At 43.2% G+C, this 23,220-nt stretch overlaps 1 protein-coding gene across 2 annotated transcripts in view; it reads left to right on the top strand.

Moving 5' to 3' along the window:
* The first annotated feature begins 693 nt into the window (after window positions 1-693).
* The window catches only part of JAZF1 (JAZF zinc finger 1), a 349,506-nt gene continuing 326,979 nt past the window's right edge, over window positions 694-23,220 (top strand). Inside the window, exon 1 of one of the 2 annotated variants that reach the window (XM_074035312.1) lies at window positions 694-787. Coding sequence is in view for 1 of the 2 variants with exons in the window: in XM_045387629.2 (XP_045243564.1) it covers window positions 1,138-1,252 (115 nt within the window). In the remaining variant the exon portion in view is untranslated. Of the gene's footprint in view, window positions 788-919; window positions 1,253-23,220 lie in introns of those variants that run through there. The other variant, XM_045387629.2, reaches the window with a different exon arrangement.

Consider the following 23,220-nt stretch of genomic DNA (forward strand, 5'->3'; position numbering starts at 1 on the left):
CAGAAATATGACTGCAACTGGAGGAGGGGGTGGGGACCAGAAAGTAATTGATAATCAGCAAAATGCTGGTTTTCAGGGAAGCTACTAAATTCAACTTAAGTGGTTACCTGGTCAACATTATGGTTTAAATGCTCACAGGATGAAATCGCTTCCTTTTTAAATAAGAGTCACCATTTCCCTCGCCGTTGTTTCCATTCCTTCTAGCCTTAACCAATGCACCGTCCTTTCTGCCGTGGCTGAAACGAGGTTGGGTTAATTACCACACCTGAGATGGTGGAGTGGGTGCAGTGGGGTGCTGTAATTTCGGGTGATTAAATTATTTTAGCTTTTGTTTTCCTAGAAGGAGCAGGGAGTATAAAAAACGTGGTACATATGTAAAACACAGGCAAATGCACTTGACAACCAAGCACTCTATTTTGAAATTTAAATAAAGCTAAGATTTTCTTCTGGCCTAGAGGGAAGCTTCATTAAAATCAATTAGTACAAACCTCCGGAGAATGCAGACTTTTTCTAAAGAAGGTTTAAAGAAGAAGGTGCACACAATTACCTTTCCCGGGTCCCCTGTGAATGTGTCACACCTAGACAGGTGGCTGAGTACAAAAAAATGTCCCCGAGAGGGGCCAGGGTAACTCCCTGAGTTCTCCTCGCAGGAAGGTAGGTGTAATTAATCCATGTGGGTGCATTAAGAACGTCATATACATAACCAAGGAGGCTCCAAACAGATGGCACGGATCGCAAGCTGTAAAGGGCAGGCCTAGCGAGATAAAGTTGGTGGCAGGGCTCGCAGGTGAGGCCTGGGTCCGGGCGCTGAGGTTGGGGCCGCACAGCTGTAGCCGCGCGCCCTGGTCCCTCCTCCCAGCTGCGGCGGCCTCCCCCCCGCCCCCGCCCCCGCCCTCCCCGCGCCGCTCCCGACGCCGCCGCCGCAGCCGCCGCCTCCCCTCTGCCTCCCGGTGGCTCCTTGCTCTCCTTCCATCTCTCTCGCCCCCTCTCCCTCCGTCCCGTCCTCGCCGCTCCCCTCACCCCGCCTCTCTCCCCCTCCCCCAGCCCCTCCTCTCCTCACCCCACCCGGCCTCCCTCCCTCCCTCGCCCGCCCGGCGCTCGCAGAGCCGACACCAGGGGGGCTCTCGATGTAGCACCATGACAGGCATCGCCGCCGCCTCCTTCTTCTCCAATACCTGCCGATTCGGGGGCTGCGGACTCCACTTCCCCACCCTGGCCGACCTCATCGAGCACATCGAGGACAACCACATCGGTAAATGGCCCGGGGGTGGGCGGAGGTGCCAGGCGCGCGGAAACTCCTGCCTGGGCGGGGAGCCCCGGAATGGCCAGGGGTGGCCCGCAGGGAGGGAGGCAGTGGGCCGGGGAGGGCGCGTGCGAGCCCCGAGGTGGGGGTGGCGGGATGCGGGGACGCGAGGTGCCGGGGGGGGCGGGGAGCGGTCTGGGGTGGGGGAGGGGGCGGGCGCCCCGAGGTGCCGCGGGCGGGCGGGCTGGCGGCTGGGGGACTCAGGGGCGTGCACGCGGGCTGCGAAGTGGTGGGAGCGGGGAGCGCCGCGGCGGGCCGGCGGGGGGTGCGGCGGCGGGGCCGAGCGCCGGCTCGCGGGGCGCGGGGCGGAGGGCGCGGCGGGCGGCGGGCGCTGGGCGCTGGGCAGGGGCGCGGAGTTAGTTGGCCCGGGTGGTCGGAGCAGCCCGAGGCGCTGAGGGCAGCGGGGGGCGGGCGCTGCACGCCGCCGGGCGCTTCCGCCCCGGCTCGAGCTGTCAGGGCTCGGCGGCGGCTGCAGCCGCTGGGAGGTGGAGCGGGGGGGCGGGGGTGGCTCCACCGCGGCAGCCATTCCGCTTCCTCCTCCCGCCGCCGCCGCCGCCGCCACTGCGTCCTGTCAGCGCCGGTTGCTAGGTGTGGTGCATCGGGAGGGGGCCGGGGCCGGCGGCCGCGGGCGGGGGCCCGGGCGCTTGCCCTCTCTCTGGGAGGCGGCCGAGCGACCCGGGCGGGGCCGGGGACGCGGGCCCGGGGGCTCTGGGTGCCCTCCCGTGCCCCGGCCTGGCGCGGACGCCCGGGCGCTGCGGGCTGAGGTCTTGGGTGCGCCCGCGGGCCGCGCCCAGCGCCCCGGGGTCGACGCGCCCTGGAGGCCCTTGCGGCAGCGTCCGCTGGAGAGTCACCCCACCCCCCGGGCCCATGGCCGGGGATTTAAATGCACCCCGGCTCTGCGATTTGCCTTTCTAATGGTGCTAGGCCCGAGGTGCGCTGGCTGCACCCTGGGACCGGCGGCGGCCTGCGCAGTGCCCCGGGCCCGGGGGACGCCGGGGAGAGGGCGCCCCGCGGGGTGGCTACTTTCCCTTCACGCCTGGACCCCTGGACCTTTCAACAAATCCTCTGATTTGCAGAAGTCCTTGCACACATTTTCACACTTCTATTCGGAACCGCTGCTAAGGGAGGTGGGCCGGGTGCATCTGGCTCAGGCGGTCCAACCACCTGCGGAAGGTGTGGTCGACGCCAGCGAATTGTCCTGCGTGGGCTGGAAGGTGAAGGGTCCGAGCGGTGTCCCAATGGGGCTGTCTAATCCAGAGAACCTGTAAATTGCCCCCAGGAAGTCCAAATGAATGCCATGGATTCAGCCATGTGGATGCAGCTCACGTTTCTACAAAGTTGAGAGAATAAATCACGACCGCTGTGTATTTATGCAGGAATAAAATGAGGCAGAACCCTATGCTCCTTTGCTTAGTATAGTGCTGTCTCTGCACACAGTGGGTGCTTAATAAGTGTTGAATGCCTGTTTAGAATGTGATTTGATGGGCCATCCGGAATAGGAGATAATCATGGGAAACGTCTACAAAATGTCTTTCAGAAGAAAATTCTGTTGAGTAATTGTCCACGTTTTGAAACTTTTCAAGTTTTCAGGTGTCCTTGTAATAGCTTCTTCCATTTCCTCTGCTAAAGGTGTGACAGAAGAGCTGGGCAAGTTTTGGTAGTCTTAAAAGCAGTTTAATGGAGCAAGAAATTTGCTGATTCATATCATGATTGAATAGTCATTACTGAAAGTGCTTTAAAGTATTAAATCAGATTTTTCATGATGGCTAGTTTAAAATAAAGCGAAAACACCAGTACTGTGAAGTTCTGGTAGAAATGTTACTAGTTTAAGTTCTTCCCCTTACTCCCAATAATAAGTAAAAAATAAGAAATATAAATAATGCTATAAATTCATATGTATGATATAAGTAATATAAATAAATAATATCTCTTGACTTAAGGAAGGCTGTCATTGCATATCCCATTCATTCTCGCTAACAGTTATTTCAGAATAAACTGTAATTTATGTAAGCTGAGTAATAATTTTACCCCATTGCCTGCCTACTTAGACAAGCTGGTTAAAAGACAGTATAAATTCTATTTATTAAGATGTGTTAAAGACAGTTATCCTTCTTGAGGAGTTTGTATGAGATGGTCTAAAACTTGGTGAGTCATGAGGTTTTTTTAAGTGTAGAAATTGTCCTAATATTTTGCACACATTTTTTTAAGAAGGTTAAGAGTTCGATACATTTTCTAAAACTCAACTTTGAAGTAATGCTATCTCATTCCCAGAAGGCTAGTGTTGTCCTTTTAATAGTGAAAATATGAAAAAATTAAGTTTACAGCAATAGCAGTGACCTAGGCGAACTGTGTCGCAGGGCTAACACAGTTGAAAATAGTTTGAACCAGCAAACTTTATGAAAAGCAAATGTTAAAATGAATGAACACTTGCAATTCCCAGGATGAAGAGGCTCAAACTATTATACACCTCTGCTGGGGAGAGGCCCTTTACTATCAAAGGCAGCCCTATATGCAGAAAGAAGTAAGAATTGATCTTAAGAAAGAATAAAAATATCCCGATTCGTAGATAGTGTCATAATACACTTTTGATGAAGAGACATGGGTGAAAATATAAAGCATTTAGTGAAAGTTCTAGACTGGTATTGTTATGTGGTATTTATCGTTTGTAATTCAATCTATAAGAGTTTGGAGACTGTTATTTTTAATGATTGACTTACTGATTTCATATCTGTTGGTGAGTGGTTACATTAAAAAGATTCAGGAAAAAAATAAGAGATGTGTTATTTTGCTTTTAATTTGTTAAGCAGTCTTGTTATTTAGCAACCATGAGTATTAGAGATATGCTTAGGCGAGCGTTCCATTTTGGGGGCCTATCTGGGTTATTACCTTTAGCCGCTAGTAAAAACCCTTAAACAGCGATAAAATGAACATTTATGGGAATGTGGTGTGTTTCTTGCTTGGCAGATTTTTCAAGGCCTGTATTTTTCATTATCAAAGTATTATGTTTAGTTTGGATTAATTAAGCACATTAAGTTGAGAATAACTCTCTGTTATCTTATACGTGTATGCTTAACTTTTGTTTTTAACTATTTTCCTCTCCCCATAATGAACAAGGATTTGGGGCTTTGGCACCAAGGGAAGTGTGATTTTCACCATCCACTGTTTTAGCTCTTTTCCCTCCTGGAAGGGTGCTGTACTGGTATTCCTGTTTTCTTTCTTGCATTTCACTGCTGGTTCAGTACTGGAGTACCTGTCTCAGTGTACACACTGAATATCCTAGCTAAAACTGTCCCCCATTCCCACTTAAATTTAAATTGCCTAGAAATCCCATAGCCCTGCAACTGTGAAGTGCTTCTCCATCAATTTTGTTATCAATTCATTCATAGGTCTGGGTCTGTTACATGGAGGTGGGAAAAGCAGGTCCGGATTTGCTTGCTTCTTATTTTGAGTAGGTATTTGAGTTTGTAGAAACACTCTTGGTATGAACATCCTAGATAGATGAAGTTAAACTGGTAACCGGGAATCTTAGAAACACCAGAAGCACTAAATTTAGCACTGAAGGTCATGCCCCAGGCCCATGAAATGCCTGCTGCAATCCTGCATCCCAGTGCTGTGAAATCGTATGACTTTTCGTCTCAGAAACACAACTGTTGAATCATTCTTATTTATTTGGTGCATTTTTAGAAGTACCTCTGCATTTTGAATTTATTTATGTAATAATATATTGAGTCCCTGCTTTATGCCAGGCAAAGTTATGAGCACTTGATATTTTTTGGTTTACCAAATGAAGATACCACTCTAGGAAGTTTATATTCTAGGGTAGGGGGCCGGACAATAAACAATTGAAGTATGTGATATACAGTATGTTGGGAGGTGGTTAATGATACAGAAAAGAGAAAAACTAGAGCAGGGTCTGGAGGGTTGGGAGGAGAAGGTATTGGAATTTTAAATAGATTGGTCAGGGTGGGCCTTGCCGAGAGGCTGATATGGGAGACAAAACCTCGAAGGAGGTGTGAGAGTTAGCCGTGAGGACATTCCGGGAGCCAGCAGTGCACAGGCCCCAAGGCAGGACTGCACCACTTGAATAGAAACACAGGAATCTGACCCAATTCAGTTATTCGTGTGATAGTACCAGACTAGCAGGTCATTCAGAACTCTCCTCAGATGTTAGGACTCTCAGCTTTGCTATTGAAAGAGATTTCCCTGCAAGGGCCCAGTTAAGGGGCAGAGTCTCACTGACCAAGAATGGCTTGCATTAGCTATAACTTGGTTCTTAACTCCAAATATCAACAGGTTTCTTGTTGTGAGTCTCTACTTGTTAGTTTCCTCATCTCCAAAACCCAGGTAATAAAGCTATAGTGCTTCATTTCATAGTATAGATTTATAAACCATCTAATTAATAAAGGTCAAAGTTTCCGGAAAGAAAAATCAGGCCACTTACTATCAAAAATATAGAATTTAGCTCCTAAGATGATTTAGTAAATATTTGCATTATCTTCTCAAAGGAGCACCACAGTGTACTAAATAGATAAGTCATACAGTCTGTCATTGGCCCTTATTACTCCCACTTTTAGGTGAGCAAACTAAGGAACAGTTTATAATTGCCTAAGCTTTCGTGGCTGGTTTGTATGATTTGGAGATTTGAATTCCAGACAGGTATGCAAAGCTGAGCCTATGCCAGTTGCCAATTAGGTGAAGAACTCGACAGTCCCCTCCTCACCTCCCCTCACACGATTGGTCTGTGTTTCCTCCTTTAGAAAGTAACTGAACTCCACATGAAGGTCATCTGAGCAGTGGCATAGTGAACCCAGACTGCTTGGGGTTGAACACACATGTCTGCCACTTGTCAGCCGTATGACCAGGGACAAATTAACCGTACTGTGCCTCCTCTGTAAAATGAGGATAGTAGCAGCACCCATCTCACGGAGTGGTTAATGAGGATTAAGTGAGATAATATATGTGAAGTATTTATCTACAATAATAAGTTGTCTACGTCATGTAGTTTCTTGCCATTTGTGTATCTGCTAAATAAATATGTAATCCTACTGTTAAAGTCTACCTTCGAGATTAACATGGGTTGTATCCACCTATTTGTGGTATTGTTTTGGGCATTTTATAACTGTGTGACATCATTGGGTTCTTCCTGGGAAGGACTGACAACGGGAAATAGGAGACCCCTCAACAATCTAGCGGTAGTATTGCAGCCTCTGGCCACGTTCTCTTTTGTGTGGCCAGAGGCACTTTATACCCTGGCAGAGGCATTTGCCACAGTGGACTGGGAAAGTGGTGTTAAAGCCAGCGGCCTCCAACATGGCCTTTCCTTGTGGCCTGAATTTATTTGAAAAAATCCAGGACTAGAAAGAGGCACTGTGCCTTGGGCCTGTGGGTGCATTCCCTTGAGAACACTTCCTGTGGGGAGAAGGAATGACTGAATGAACAAATGAATGAATGAAAGGCTTGTTGCTGTCTGCCCTGTTCTCTGCCTGCACCCTGTGGCTTGGCGGCAAGATCTCACTGTTACTCCCAGGGTTCCCGAGAAGCCCCCAGGTGTAGTGCTAGGAGAAATTTTAAATGCATGTGCATACACACACACACACACACACGCACACACACCCACACACACCATAGGCAGGATAAGGGAACCCGAAATCTGAAACTTCATGGCAGTCTCCAAAACTCTGTCTTCACTGGTTTTTGCATAAGCCTCTTCTCACCTGTAAACAGTCAGATCATCCTTCAGAAAACATCACTGTTGAACATCCTGTCTCATAAGTTTCACAAGCTTCTAATTGTTTTCATTTGGTATACACATTTTCTGACATGTGACCGAAATGTACAGACACCAAAACTCTGCATGTAACTGGGTTGACAGAAACCTCCATATTCTTCAGAAAATGGTTTTCTTTAGCGTTCATATATTTCAGAGATATCTCCTACGTTGACAGTTCTGGAAATACAAACTGACAGCTGTTTTGAGAAAACCCAATTCTTCCTGTATATGACAATGAGGACGCCTTAAGGCTGGTACAGGCTGGTGACACTTGATGAGGGGCTTCCCTGGGACTGTTGAGAAGCCAGAGGCCTGGTATTGTAGAGCATTGTTTCTGAATTCCTTAAAAATCTTCCTTTTCTAGTTTTTGCTTCTAGGGCAAGAATCATACATACTCCACATTTCCTTATATTTCTCCACCCCATTCTTACCCCTGCCTTTAGATCTTAACAGTGCAGACGTGTCCTGCATACAAAGAAATACCTGCTGGATTGTAGATACACATTTTGTTTCCATGTTGACCTGGCTAACATATTAAATTGAAAAGTGTTCTTTATTTAGAATCTGTAGATGGGAAACCATAGATGTCAGAAATTCATTATGTGTGTATTTTTTAAAAGTGCCTTTCATTTAATATATTTAATTGGTGTAAAGAAAATTGTATTTTCCCCTCGCTGTAAGCACTGGAACATGGCAGTAGTTTTCACCTACTTTTTTTTTTTTTTTTTAAAGCTAGCTGCGAGCAGGGACCAGATTAGTGGATATCCTCTTTAAGGGTGAAGTCTTTCCAATTGCTCTCAACTTTGGCAGGAGTCAGAGGGACTCTTCTAGGGTCACTAACAATAGACCGTCTGCCCAGCACCAGAGAGCACTGATAGCCCCTGATGGCCATTGTCCCTTGCCCGGCTCACCCACGGGCCTCCCAAGGAAGCACTGTTTATTGCCTGCCAGACTTCAATGGTGACTTTCGCCTGAGATAGACCTCCTTGAAGGGACATGGTCTGGATACCAGGTTAATAACACTGAAAAACTCACCATTTTTTTGGTATTATAGATATAATTGATATATAGAAATAAATATATATTTTAGACACAAAGGCATATAGGATATCTAACACATATATAAATAATACATGTATATGTCTATACACATAGCACATATATGTGTGTATGTATATCCACATGTTTGTATACATATTTATGTGTGTGTATATATACATTTGTATTATACATTTTTCCCTCTCTTTTAAGATCACCATGGATAGTGAAGACAGCCACATATTTTTTAGTATTTCTTATATGTTAGTGCTTAAGACAGTACTTCCTATCTCTAAGGATTTGAAATTTATTTGGAGAGACCAGACATGTACAGACTGAGATAAATGATGAATAATAATAGGGAACACAGAGGCAGATTTATTGTGAAGTTAATGAAGCTCCAGCCCCAGGGCCCCTCACCTGTACAACACATTCCTTGCCATTTTTGAATATATTGCCAGGGCTCACCTAGCACTTTCCAGGCCCCTGGAGGAGCCCTAGCAGTGTATGTAGCTGGGCCTTTGTGAGATCATAACTGGTAAAACTGGAAGAAGATTTTAACAGCAATCACTTAATGTTTTTCTTTCTCATTCTGACTTCCCTGCTCTCACATTTCTGTTTGGGTTCGATGACGTTGGACTTGAAAGTGCTTTTGAGATATAGCTAGAGGGAAGTCAAATTGGGGCCACATTTCGTTTGGGCTTAGTGGGATGTATTTATGCAGTTCACAGTTACCTCTGTGTCAAGTTATCCGTAGCCATCCTAGTGTAGAAATTGCTTCATAGGATCGCCACCCATTGTGCCAGCTCACCTGGGGTCCTTACACAAAGGGAGAGTCAGAGCATTGCAGTGTTAATGGGTACCGTGACATCTGCTGTGGGATGGTTTATGGTGTATGGAGCCAGGTCTGTGGAGAATTCTTTCACTTGTTAGATGTGTAAGATTCTACGTGGAGGATTCAGTTCTTATCTAAGTGTAGTCAGTATGAAAATTCTCTTCTTTTAGGAATATAATATACTATTAGAAATGCACTATTTTTAATGAGAATTCTGTGTTTAAGATTCTTGTTCATTTGACATGAATATGCCTGACACCAAAAATACTGACAACAGACTGGTTAATGAGTATCATTGATAAAAAGAATGTTTAAAGTTAGTCACTACATGAGAAAACTTGAAATGTCCTGGGTTTTTATGACTCATATGTGAAAGAAAATTAAGAGATGTGATTAGAGGTTTGATAACAATCCTAAAAATGTATATGTCATTGCCAATAAAGAACTATAAGGCCAAAAGTAAATTTTCTGAATTATCAATAATTAGGAATAAATTTTGATCACCCATGCTTGAGGGGAGATTGAGTCATCTTTCTGCCCTGTAGAAAATGGTATGAATATAAGTCTTTGTGATATGAGGATTCGTCAGAGTATCCAGCCCAAAAGAAGTATTTATAACAGTGTGTCAGGAAGTTAATTAATACACATACTGGGTTCTTTTCCTGGATTCTGATTTTAGGATGTTTTGGGATTGCAGCTTGTAAAATTTTGTGATTTGTTGTGATTTGTTAATCTCAATAAATAATCACTTTGGTAAACATTTTATAACATTCAATTTTTGTTTTTTTCATAAGAAAAGGCTGAATCTGCAGGCCCACAAAACTTGGGTCTATTCCATGAATTCCCAGTTCGGGAATCATGACTATCTGCCACAGACTGTGCTAAATAATTTTTGTATACTATTTCATTGGCCCTCACAGCAAGCCTGTGAAGTAGACATTACCCCCATCCTATACGTACTGCCTTCTCCTTTGGAGTTAAATATGCTACCATATTAATTAAATACCACACCTAGTGAAATATGAACTAGAGTGTTTGTTTATATTGGTATAAAACAGAAATATTTTCCTTCAGGACAGAAAGCCTCTTTTACCTCAATAAATATCATTATTTTAATAGGTCTTTCCCTTTCTGTCCTGTTGCCCCTGCCCACAGCTGCACCAGCAGGGGTGTGCATTGAACTGTGTGGTCACCTCCTGTGCACTGTTTCCTCCCCCAGAAACTCAGGGTCTTGTCATCATCCTATCCTCCTCCCCAAGACGTGTTTTCAGAAATGGTATGAAAATAAAAATTGAGAAGTACTTTGGGCTGTGAAAAAAATAAATTACAAAGGTAACTTTGGACAGTGAAAAACATCTTTGAAATTAATTTCTGTAGGTTTGCATCTATGAGGGCTGTATATTTATGTGTTTATGGCATTCACACAAATACCAGTTATGCAATTAGTCCACTGTAGTTTATATTAAGGGAATCTGAAAAAGACTTTTTTAAAAGCTGATTTAAAAAGGAAATTGATTTTCCTTGTTAAATTGCCAGGGGTATTTGGTATACAGGAGGCAGAGGCCTGAGTGGTGAGAAGCATGGACTGTGAAGTTACACAGAATTGGATTTTGAATCCTCCTGATCTCACTAACTTGAGCTTTTCAAACCTGAGCAGCTCTTACAGTCTTATTTGTATGAGATAGTAATAGTATTATTTATTATTTGGGGGGTCCCGAGATTGGTTTCCTTTCACAGTACCTACTGGCTAGTTGCTTTAATATGCATTATACAGTGTTAGTCCCATGCAACACAGGAGGAAGCCAGGACACAGAGCAAAGAACAGCCAGGAAAATGCCTGGGGTAGCCAGGGACAGCTTTGCTCCCAGGTGTGCCCATATACTCCGTACTTGCCCTTTACACCCTAAGTTGTGATCTTTTACAAGACGTTTGCATTTTCATTGAAGGCTCTTCAGCACCTGAAAGTCTTGCAGAAATAAACACAGAAAGGCTGGATTTCCACCAAGAGCAGTGTGGATGGGAGCAATATGGATGGTTGATGAAATATGTTGATGCTGGTTGTCTGGTTGAGGTAGAAATGTTTCTGAATGTTTCAAGACTTCTGAAGCAAACGCTTAGGTAGGACAGGAGGGTCCATGAGCATCCCATCACAGTAACAACAATGAAAACAATACTTTGGCAGTTCTAAAATGGTTGTAATTACTGAATTGTCTAAAGATACTAGCTGGATTTCTCTCCCTCACTGATGATTATTTAAGGATAGGTTCTCCTGACAAACGCAATACCTAACCCTCACACACACACACACACACACACACACACACACACACCAACTTCTCTTTTGCTTCAGATTTCCAAAATTGAAATCATGTAATTATGTTCATGTACTTTACTTTATTATTATTTTTCAGACAGGGTCTTGGTATGTTGCCCAGGCTGATCTTGAACTTTTGGACTCCAGCGATCCTCCGCCTCAGCCTTCTGGTAACTGGGATTGCAGGCACATGGCCCAGTGCTCAGCTCATGTACTTTATTTTAAAGATTTTTTTTTTGACCAACGGTACATACATACGGGCTCCAACTGTAAACATTGTGAATTAAGCACTGAAAACCCTCAGTGCTCGTGGCCTGTGTGTAGAGCCCTCACTGCTGGACATCTCCCTGGTGCCATCCACACAGAGGGCACACGTCAAGTCCTGTCACTCCAGCACCAGATCTTAAATTGCTTCTGCAGGAGCACATCTGGGCTTAAAATTGAAGCACCCATTTCTTACCTAATTCATTTAGCGAGAGCCTCTCGAATGCTAATTTAGCTGCCTGATTTTCCATATATGGCATAATTATGAAAGTAATGGCAAAAGCAGGGGAATCTGTAGAGACATACTTATACGGTTTTCTGTTAAGTAAGTTGAACACCATGGCAATAGGCATACAGAAGGAGAAATTATGCCCAGGCTTCCTCAGGTATCAAACATCACATGAAGGAAATGGGGTTTTTGAAGTTTCTTTGTAAACCCAAGCTGAGTACTTCTTATGGAAAGCTGTGGCCTCGACAGTTCCCAGTTAACTTTTCCTAGGCCTCTCTTTTCCTCATTGAGCTCATCTCAGTTTACTTGGGAATCTGACTGGCTGATGGACTGTGGAGTATGACTCATCTTCAGGACTGATAGCAAGTGTCGCACAGGTGTTTCGCAGTCCTTGTGTAACTTAGACATAGTTTAGGTTTCAGAGAGATGCCAAGTACATCTTTTAATAAGATCTTTCTGACACTAGACATCTGGAGTTTGGCATCAATTCAACCAAGTGGTTGATGATGTGTGATTTAAACTAATGTGTCTCAATATTCTGCCCAGATTGGAAACTCCCTTTTATATGTTGGCTCCACTTCAACACTTTCAGGGGCCCACACCAAAGTATTTGCTGTTAAAATATGCAAACATCGCACAGAAAAATCAAGAGATTAACATATAACATTAAGTTATACATGCACTTCACTTCAGATGTTAGAGTAAAGGAATCGTCTTTTGTCAATTGCTGGAACTATCATGGCACCTTCAGTGGAATATATTTAACATAACTTGTAATGAGAATGATTCTCATCTGTGGCTTGTGGAAAATCAGCCTTATTGATTGATAAGTCACACCGTGTATGTTAGAGCTTACCCCAGTACTTTAACACATGGCTTGCCATTCAGAATCACTTGGGTGAAGCTGGGGGAGAAAAGGTTTCCAGGGTTCTATCCCCGGAGCTTCTGATGCAGTTGGTGTGGAATGGTCTGGGTCAAGGCCTATGTGTTCTTAGCCCTTCAGAGTTGATTCTATTGTGCGGCCAAGGTTGGGAACTCATTGGGTTACACTAATGAAATATCGAGCATTGGGAGGATTGTGTTGTTTCAAAAAGGAATCAGACTTTTAAAGGGGTGTGTCCATTTTGGGTTTCAGTTCTGTGGGTGTAGTTTTTAGTTATACTGGAGGCAGACGTTTAATATACAGCAAGTTTGATGCTGTGATACTATCTCAGCTATGTGGTTAGAGTAGAAATGCTCAAACCGGGGAGCCTGTGGTGGTGAAAGGATCTTAAACTCACATGCCTGAGGACATAGTGTATGGAGGAAGTAACCAAGTTCAATGCAATGGGGCGTGGTGGAGACTTTGGCAAACTGAAGAGTCTTTGCTTTGCTTAAAAGGGCAGCTGATACCCAGTGTTGCCATGTTGGGGTACAGGCCCTTTGTTGGCAGATGCTTTTATTTATTTATTATTTGAGAGAGAGAAGCTAGGAATTAAGATTTTTACATGAAACTCATCTTTAAATGCTGGCAACTAATACAGATGGGTTTAAAAACATTGTGCAAGACAACTACTGCACTCCACCCAATCGCTGTATTTAATAAGAGCCATTGATGACAGGCCATGTGCTTTAATGAAGCACATATGAATGGCAGGGTACAAAGTAAACCTTGTATACCATTGCTTCCTGCAAAGAAGCTATCCAAACTATAGAATAATGAAAAGAATAATAGCTTATAGTGGTTTTTATTCAAAATTTCCATTGTTCTTTATGAAGCAGTTAACTATTTTTAACATGAAAACATTGTAATTAAAACTTTTTCTTTTATACCAAATTCTAAAATGCTAAGCCTTAATCCTAAAAGTGTATTAAGATTATTATCAGTACCATTTCTTTCCCCTGGGAAAAAAAAAAAGCAGGACCACTGAAAAACTCTCTCCAGAGTGTTTTTATTGTAGCAAAAATCCTTTTGCAAGTGAATTGAGCATCCTATCATTTAAAAATGGAAAGGAAACTTACAGATGATCTAGGCCAACTAGCTAATTCCGTCCTTGAAAATTTAAAGTTGTGAGTGAGTGCAGGTGCTTGGATGAGAAAAGTTGAGAGAACAGCAGTAAGCCGTGGTTCAGTGTGAGGTTCCTGGAGCTTGCCTGCCTCTCTTGGGGTCCTGGCTTTGTTCCTGTCAAGTTATAGAACCTCCCTGTGCCTCACTTTCTTCCTCTCTAACATGGGATGATAGTATGAACATATCACAGTGTTTTGTGAGACACCACCTATATGCAGTGTGTTAGCTGGTGAATTCTGAAGAAAAAGAAGCTGTCTGGTTATTTCCCTTCCTTGTCTCTTGCAGGAGGCAGGGGTGGAGGTTTTACTGTGAAGCGGTTATGCATGCCACTGGAATCCCACAGGCTACGTGACCTTGGCCAACTTATTTAATTCCTCTAGCTCTCAGCTACTGTGCAATGAGGATGGGAATAGTACTTATCTCCCAGTGTTGTTGTGAGAATTAAATAGAAACATGATTACGAAGGGCCTGGTGATCAGGAAGCCCCCACACATGTTGTAATACTAATAGGATTTACCTTTTTTTTTGCATCCATGGTGATGCTCCCCATGCCACACACTCCTCAAATTCTCCTGTCCTCTTCATGTTTCCATAATATGATGGGAGGAAAATAATCAAAATAACCATATACATTTCTGCTTTTTGTTAAGCTTTTTAACTTGGAGATATTTGGTGAAATTTGATTTCCCTGGTAGAGTTTTGGTTTGTGTTTGTATAAGTCATACTGAGTGGTCGTAGGAATTCATGAGCTGTTAAAACATTCCACACACAAATTCTTGCTGTTTGAAAATATACCAGCCTTAATTTAGTATTGTTTATCCAGATTTAAGTTTTTGAGACATTAGATCATGTGATTAGAAAAATACTTCCATGTTTGATAAATATAATTTTCTATTTCAGAGAAAAGGCATTTCAAGAGTCTAGAGAGTTTTGTTAAACTATATAAGCAGAAAACATAATTATTTCATGTTGCAACAACTAAGCAAAGGAAAAAACAAGAGATTATTTTATATGTCTGGTTTATAAAGGTTTGTTGTGAATCATTCAAAAGGATTTGTAGGGCTTTTATGAAGAAATCCAAGAACATGACTATAGGACTCACAAAATGCTATGCCTTCCTCTTTAAGGGGCCGTGCATCTCTTTAATAATAGTCCTTGAAATGTTACAGACTTAAATGCTGGAAGCTTCTCGGGCAAACCCCAAGCTGGGCCCTGTTTTAGAAGCTTGCATAGCAATAGTTGAGTTGTTTACTTATTGCAGAGAATATTTAAAATACTTTATTCCTAAACAATCTTTGTCAACATCAGTTGAAACCACTTTTAGCCTTACAGAATATATTGCCCTGATACAGTTAAGCAGCTGGTCCAGGCTTATTTGACTTAGCAGTAGTTGAGTAAGAAAATGGTTTCCAACTTTTTTTTTTTTTTAAATATAACTGAGGGCCTCTTTTGTTAATTTTTTTTCTCCCTTCTCGTGGGTTCTATTTCTTGAAAGATTTTGTCTAACAAAACAGGCTGATTTAATAAGTAATTAAATGATTTGTTTTTAAATTTTTCATGCAGCACCATCTGAAACACCCAATTTATGTGTTTGGTAACTATTTATTGAGTGCCAGGTACTGTCTAGGAGCTGGGGATATAGTAGTGAACTACACAGTTAAAGCCTCATGTTCATGGAAGAAGCAGACAAAACACAATACATGAGCTAATTTCAAACAGTCATAACCTTGTGAAGAAAAATACAGCGAGTCAGGAGAGGTTGAAAGGCCTGTTTGAGATAAGGTGGTCTGGAACGGCCTCTTTGAGAGGGAAACATTTCAGAAGGGGTCTGAACAAAGTTCAGTGAAGCTCGATGAAGGGGAGTGAATGAGCCATTGGGGTGTCTTGGGAAGAATGTTCCAGGCAGAGGCTGCAAGGGCCTGAGATGAGAGTATCTGGTGTGTTTGAGGAGGAGAATGGTGGGGGTGGGATAGGAGGGGGAGCTGGGATCTGCATGCTTAGCCTTGTGTCAGTCAATGTCACCACGTGGAGGCAACCTAATTCCAGCCCCAAAGGATGATGTGGAATGTTGTGTGGCTTCATTATGGTTAGTTTCCGTTCTGCTTTTTTATAACATTCAAATAGCTCAAAGCCCCATTACCACCTTCAAAGCCCCCTAGGGACCCGAGAAGCCCTAACTGGCACTTTAGTTCTCTTTAAATCTAGTTTGCTTGTTTTTTAATCCTAAAAGCTCTATTTATTTTTTGTGTTCTGTATTGAAATAAAAATTTTTGGCTAATGTAACTCATTTGACTAATGTAATTTATTTAGTGTTTGCTATTTGGAAGTGGGAGTGAAAATAAGGTTGTTGTTTTTGCTTTTTTCTTTTGAGACAGAGTGTCACTCTGTCACCCAGGCTGGAGTGCAGTGGCACCATCTTAGCTCACTGCATCCTCCGCCTCTCAGGCTCAAGCAATCCTCCCTCCTCAGCCTCTTGAGTATCTGGGACTACAGGTGTGCAGCACCACACCTGACTGATTTTTATATTTTTTGTAGAGATGGGGTCTCCCTGTGTTGCCCAGGCTGATCTCAAACTCCTGAGCTCAAGTGATCCTTCCACCTAGCCTCCCAAAGTGCTGGGATTACAGACGTGAGCCACATGCCAGGCCAATTGTGATGTATTGAAAATAATGTTTGGTACGGTTTTCAAACTGAGAGCCTATAGATTTCTTTAAAAAAATTTCTTCAGTAGCTTTGTGAAATCTGCGTATATTTTAGTGGTTATGAGACTGCCAGAAATGGGGGCAGGGGAGGAGAATGGTCTTGAAAGCAGTAACGTGCCATATATTTTATTTGAGAAAAAGTACTGTGGGAGATTGTATAGATTCCAACTCTGAAGATACTATTTCACCATCACAGTGCCATTTCTTTAATTCTGAAAGGTAGTATTTTATGAATTCCATGAACAGTAGTTTTTTTCTTTCACATCTGCATGTCGTGGAGAGACGTTAGTAGAAACACTTTACTGTCAGAATACGCCATTTGTTTTACCGCGGACATCTGGACCTGTTTTCTGTATTTTCACCTGTCAGCATCTTTGTTCAAGTAATTGAAAAGTAATGTGCTTTGGGTGACAGGATGCCCATGCAGTCAATGAAGTTCAAGAGAAAAATCAGAGTGTGAAATATGCCAAGATAGATATATTTGTACCTGTAATTAAGCCTTTCCTTAAGTAAAATGATGATCAGCTACTGCTACAATAATGCAGCATCACAAACTATCCCAAAACTCGGTAGCTTTAGACAATAAGCACGAATGCTATCTGGTCTGCAGGGGGACTGTGGTTTGGCTGACTGAGTCTGGGTTCAGCTGGGTGGCTCTGTGTTAGGCTGCTGGTCAGCTAATCTGCTGTGGGTTGGGCTTACATCTGCCCACTGGTGTTCCTTCTGGGAACCAGGCTGAAGGGGCAGCAGCTAGTAGGGACATACTTTTCTCATGGTGGACTACTAGAGCTCAAGTGCCAAGCCAAACCACAGAAGCTTATTTAAGGCATCTATTCACATCGTGCACACAACATTCCTTTTGCCAAATTAAGTCATATGGCCAAGCCCAGAATTAATAGGTCAAGGAAGTATATTTCTTTTGAGGAGGAAGAGCTGTGAGTGAACAATAATCCAATCTATCATGGATGCATTTTATCAGAAATAGGAGGAGTCCAAAGGATTTTGATGTTTAGTACAGAGATAAAAATTTTCTCCTAAACTGACCATGGTACTCTGTAAACAGGAGGTTGTTGTCCCTACAGCATCCCAGAGGGCTTGGGATGCATATGTTGTAACTCCCCATGGAGGAGTTAATAAGCATTTCAGGCAGGGAAACTGAGGCTTGAAGGAGAAAAAAAGCAATTAAATGATTTCTGCTTGGCCACAAAGAATAGGGGAACCTGCTGCTTTTTTTAGGGATGACCCCTTTTCATTCTAAGTTTCCTTAAAAATCTAAAGGCTTTAATTTGGGTTGCCCAGTCTTCTGCACTTGTATTCTCAATTCCTGAGCTGCTTGGCAAGGCTGAGAACGTTAAGGGATGCTTCCTGTGATGCCCTCCCCTAGCATAGAGAGCTTTAAGAATTTTGGGGCTGCTTTGCCACTTGTTCATGTGCCGCTTTTCTTCCCCAGTTCCAAGTCGATGTCATGGAGGATGGAAAAGGGCAGCCCAGCCAGTTGGGAACCTCTTTTCCCATTCTCCCACTGTATGTCACACCTTCTTGTGGCAGAGAGAGCTGTCACTGATGTCAGTTGACCTAGGTTCTGGTTGGACTGCTGTGTGACCTTGGGCAACTTACTAATATATGATTTTCCCATGTGCACACTGAGGAATGAGGAATAGGATACCTGCCATATAAGACTGATGTAAGAGGGGCACATGTTAAACATTTAATGACTATGAGCTGATAATGCTTTTCTTATTATCTGTTATAGCAGGCACAACAGGCAGCACTCTATTATTGTTATTCCATTATCTTCCTGTTTCTCTTCACTAAATTGTGGGCCTCCAGAAGACATGATCCATGGCTCTGCATCTCATCTGCAGTGGCACTAAGTTTATGACACAGGAACTTAAACTGATTGCCACTGAATCGTATTCAGATATGTTTCCTCTACCATGAAGTCTTAAGCTCCAAGGACCAGATTAGATTATGCCTAAAAACAGATTTAGTCCTCCTTTTTTCATTTTCATATTTTGCCTGAAATAAAGACTCTTGAAGCCATAGGAATGTAAAGGCTTTGAGTTAGTTTCATGCTTTGCCTTTCATCAGACATTTTATATACCCAAGGAAGCCCCTGGTGTCTTTATGTTATATCAGAAGAGTTGCAAAAAGCATGGAGACTAATTTTCATGGTGTATCTACAAGACTTAAAGGGTATTTAAAGAATATATTCTTCTAATATTCTTCTAACACCTGTCCTTTTACTTGTCTCTCAGGTTGTGGCCATGATCTTACTGTTTAGCTTGTTGACAGGTGTTGTAAATGTTTCAGCTTAAGTCACTGATCCCAAGGAGCGGTCACTCTAGGACAGAAAGTTCAGCTGTTGTAACAAATAGGCCCAACCTTACGTGAACTAAAGGCTCAAGAAGTTTCTCTCTTTCACGTAAGGGCCCAGGGTAGGTAGGCAGTCTTCCTGGCTCCATGTAGTCATTGAGGGCCTCAGGTTCCTTCCATCTTATTTCTCTACACTCCTAAACTGTATTCCTCTTCTGTATGGTAGAGGCTGGATTCTCTGGGGCCTGAGGATGAAACTTTGTGTTCCTCTGGAGGGAAAGGAAAAGAGTATGGAGGAGTACACATACAATGTGTATGGCCTAGGCTGTTAGTGATAACTTGTTATTTCCACTTTTATTGCATTAGTGAGAACTTAATTCCATGGCTACATGGAGCTGCAAAGGCACAGGTGCATATATCCTCAGCGTGGCCTAACTATAATTCTATTACTGTGGAGGAAAGGAAGGCCTAATTTGGGTAGGCAGCTAGCAAGTTTCTGCCTTGGACCAAATAAGTGAGCCTGCTGTTGAGAACTTTGCCTTTCCTTTGAAGAGCTAACATATAGCCTAATGGTTTAATGGAGAGAGTAGATGGTTATAATGATAATTAATAGCAGTTACAATTTATTGTGCTCCAGCTAAGTACTGGGGACTACAAAACACAATTGAATGCATTTTCTCATTTGACCCTCTCGGAAAGGCTGCAAAGGAGGTACTATATATTTTTTGGATTTTATAGGTGAAGACACTGAGCCTTAAGGAGAGTAAGTAACCCCCTCAAGATCACACAGTCAGGCCTGCTTGACTCCAAAGCCTTCACCATACTGCCCTGGGAATGGTGAGATTCTTGGGGAATAAAGGATAATCATATGCTGCTTCTAAGTCTGGTTTCTATAGCTAGTTAGCAGCAAAGGCTGTCAGGAAAAGCAGTGGGTTCATTGGAAATATTCAAGCAGAAGCTGTATAACCATCTGCTAGGGAAGCCCCAGAGAGACTTACTGCTTTTCACTTTGCCATGGGGACCTCCATGATTCTCTATGAAGATCACGTGCAGTTTCTGAATGTCACTCTTGGCACTCATTCCCGTGACAGCAGCAAAGCCCCCATTAGCACATGTTCTGTACTTCCTTAATAACAAGGAGGCACCTGGTAATGCAGAGCGCAAGAGGGCCAGTAGTTGAAACTGGAGTACTCTGTGACCTTGACTAGCCACTTCAACCTGCAGCCTCCATTTCTTGGGGAATAAAATATGTGCATTGGGTTTAATCACTGGTTTTCTAGTTCTTGGGGTTCTAGGGTTTCTGTAGGACTTCCTAGTAGTTTTCATCCTCTACCTACAGGGCTTTTTGAATAGACTTGTTTTTTAGATTAAAGGGTTTTTCAAGTTAAAAAAAGTAAAAACCAAAAGGCTTTTTATAATGATAATGGCTAATATTTGTTGAATGCCTGAATTGTGCTACGCATTGTTATCGTTCAGACAACCTTACATGAATTAATTCATCTATGGGGTGTACCTAGTATTATTCTCAATTTACAAATGAGGAAGCTGAGCTACAGAGTGCTTAAATAATCTGCCCATTGTTACTTACTAGAACGTAACCAGAGTTCAAACTTAGATGTTGAGATCCACAGCTACATCCTAATGCAGGAGCGGATGATTTCTGAGGTTTCTTTCAGATCAAAAAATACTGTGGTTCTATACCTGATAGCTCAAAAACGTTTCTCTCCAAGCAAACCAAAAACAAACTTCCAAATGATTTACTACTTCCTTCTTGAAAATTAGAAGCTGAATGCAAGTCATAAAGGTCCATATCTTGCTGATAATTTTAGAAAGCCTGTAATCTTTTCTTGATCACCTGATGCAGCATGAGGTACTGTCATGCTGAAGTTTCTGACCATGGAGCTGCTTCGATAAATATATCGTGGCCTTCCTAAAACACAGCTGGTCCTGGGGGTGGAGATCATAAGCGGGGCCACCTTCTGATGAGATGGTTTTGGTATGCAAGGAATGGCCTCCTGGGATGGATCTAAAGCAATGTTTTGTGACTGACAATGCGAGGGTATCTGAGAATCTTATAGTTTTGCAGCAGAAGGAACCTTTGAGGATGTCTCACCCAACAGCCGCCCTTCACAAAACAAGCCTCGCCTACCATGTGCCAGGCCCTGCTGTAAGTGCTGGGGGTGCAGCCACAAGCAAAGCCCCTGCCCTCATGGAGCCTACATTCTAGATAAGGGGACACAGATAGACAACAACAGAAACAAAAGTATATCGTGTTAGGTAGTGGTAAGGGCTGGAAAGAAAAGAAGAACAGGGTGAGGGGAGAGAGTGACAGGGGAGTTCTGCCTGGGTTATGCTATATTTGGGGTGCTTATGCAAATTCACATTTCTCAACCTTTTTTTCACAATGTGCCCCCATACCCCGGAGCCTTTTTTGACATTTTTTCCTATTCCCATCCCTCCTCATGAGATTTTAATACCACAGATAAACTGTGCATCTGTTGATGTCCTGTACATAATCTGTGCTTTACACTTAGAGTGAGATTCCCTGCTCCACCCAAAACCAATTTTCACCACCTGGAGGGCAGCATCACCCCATCATTCTGTTAAGTTCTGCTTTTTGCTATTGTAAGCAGAACCAAACTCATGAAGTGGCTGTTTTTAAACTATCACAATCTAACCTAAAACAGCTTTTTAATTCAAAGCACTTTATTTTGTAATTATGGCTTTGTTTATAAGGGGTATCAGGGCTTGGGTGAATATTTTTAAAAACTGTTGAGGCACCAGGAGTGAAGTATGAGAATCTGGACTCCCCGGTTTTTATGCAGTCTACAGTATAATAGGCTGTGTGTACACCAGGAAGAATGAACTTTACTAGTACAACTGATTCTTCCTGCAGTTGGTGAGGAGGCTGAAGACTGTGACTGAAGCCCCATCAGCTTCCTCCTGGGCCTCCCTGCCTCTACGTCCTCCACCGCCCTAGAGCTTGTCCTCCATAGCGGCAAGAGTGATCCTTCAGAATGTCAGTCATGTCAAGCCACTGTGCTGACAAGGCTCTCCATTCCAACAAAAGGAAACCCAGACACCTTCCTAAGGCTTATGGTCTCAACACTTCCTGCCCATACCCCCTTGAAGGCCCCACCTCCCTCCCGCCTTCCTCTCTGCTCCTATGCTGCACCCACTCACTGTCCTCTCCTGAGTTGGCCAATGTTGTTCATGTCTCAAGATCTTTGCTCTTGTTTCTTCTGCTTAGGTTACTCTTCTTTAGAGTTTACAAAATTTGTTAAATTAAAAATTAACTTAATTTTTAGAATAATTTTAGATTTACAGAAAAGTTGCAAAAGTAGTACAGGGAGTTCCCATCAACCCCACTCCCAGGATGTTTGTGCCAACTGGAGTCTCTGCCATTCTCTTCCCCTTTCGTTAGCACTCCATGATTTCTAGGCTTCCAGAAGAAAGGGCAGGAAGGCCAAAAGGGCTTTCTGGAAGGCCCTACCAATAACTACTGCCTCCATTATGTTGGCTACCCCTCCTTGCCTTTTTATCTCCTGTCAGTCCCCTATGGACGATGGGTTTTGGGTGAGGCCCAGGCAACGTTAGGAAGTCTCTCTCTCTCTCTCTCTCTGTTTCTCTCTCTCTCTCTCTCTCTCTCTAGTGCTATCTGTCTGTGTGTGTGTGTGTGTGTGTGTGTGTGTGTGTGTGTTTTGTTTTTTTTTTTTTTTTTACAATGTGGCCTTCTTTCTCCCTAGGCCCAGAGTGCCTGCTTTCAACCAAGTTTTGAGAGGTGGAGAAGTATAATTTCCCCTGCAGGGCACATTGTCCAGGGTTCTGTTATGCAGAGATAAGGAGAGAATAGGCATTGGGCAATCCCTGCTGCAGGAACCAACATGAGTGTTTATTCCTATCAGTTCTGCTACCTGAGAAAGTTAGGAGGTGACCATGTGGAATTTAAGCTTACATCGGGGATTAAAAAATAAAGAGGACTCTTCCATTCCTTAATTTTTTGTTCATTTTGAACAGTCCTAAACTCAAACCATGTCACACCAAAATGTGATCGTGTGTATGTAGGTGCATGAGTTAGCATTACATGCTAAGCTTCATTAACAGGGACCCTGAAATCAATTGTTTAAAAGAAGATAAAAGCTGTCTCTGTCACTAATGGAAGTAGATTGTGGTTCAGGGTGGGTAGTAGGTCTCCTCCACGAAGCTGTCTAAGGACGGGTTCCTTCTGTCTTGTGTCATCTTCCTACTGGGTAGGGGTTGGCAAATTACCAGCCTTGGGACAGATTTGCCCTGTCTCCTGTTTTTGTACAGCCCACATACTAAGAATAGCTTTTACATTTTTAAATGGTTGGAAAAAATGTGAAAATTATTTGCAACTCAGATTTCACATCCATAAATAAAG

The sequence above is a fragment of the Macaca fascicularis genome, chromosome 3, assembly GCF_037993035.2.
Source record: "Macaca fascicularis isolate 582-1 chromosome 3, T2T-MFA8v1.1".
Lineage (NCBI taxonomy): Eukaryota > Metazoa > Chordata > Mammalia > Primates > Cercopithecidae > Macaca > Macaca fascicularis.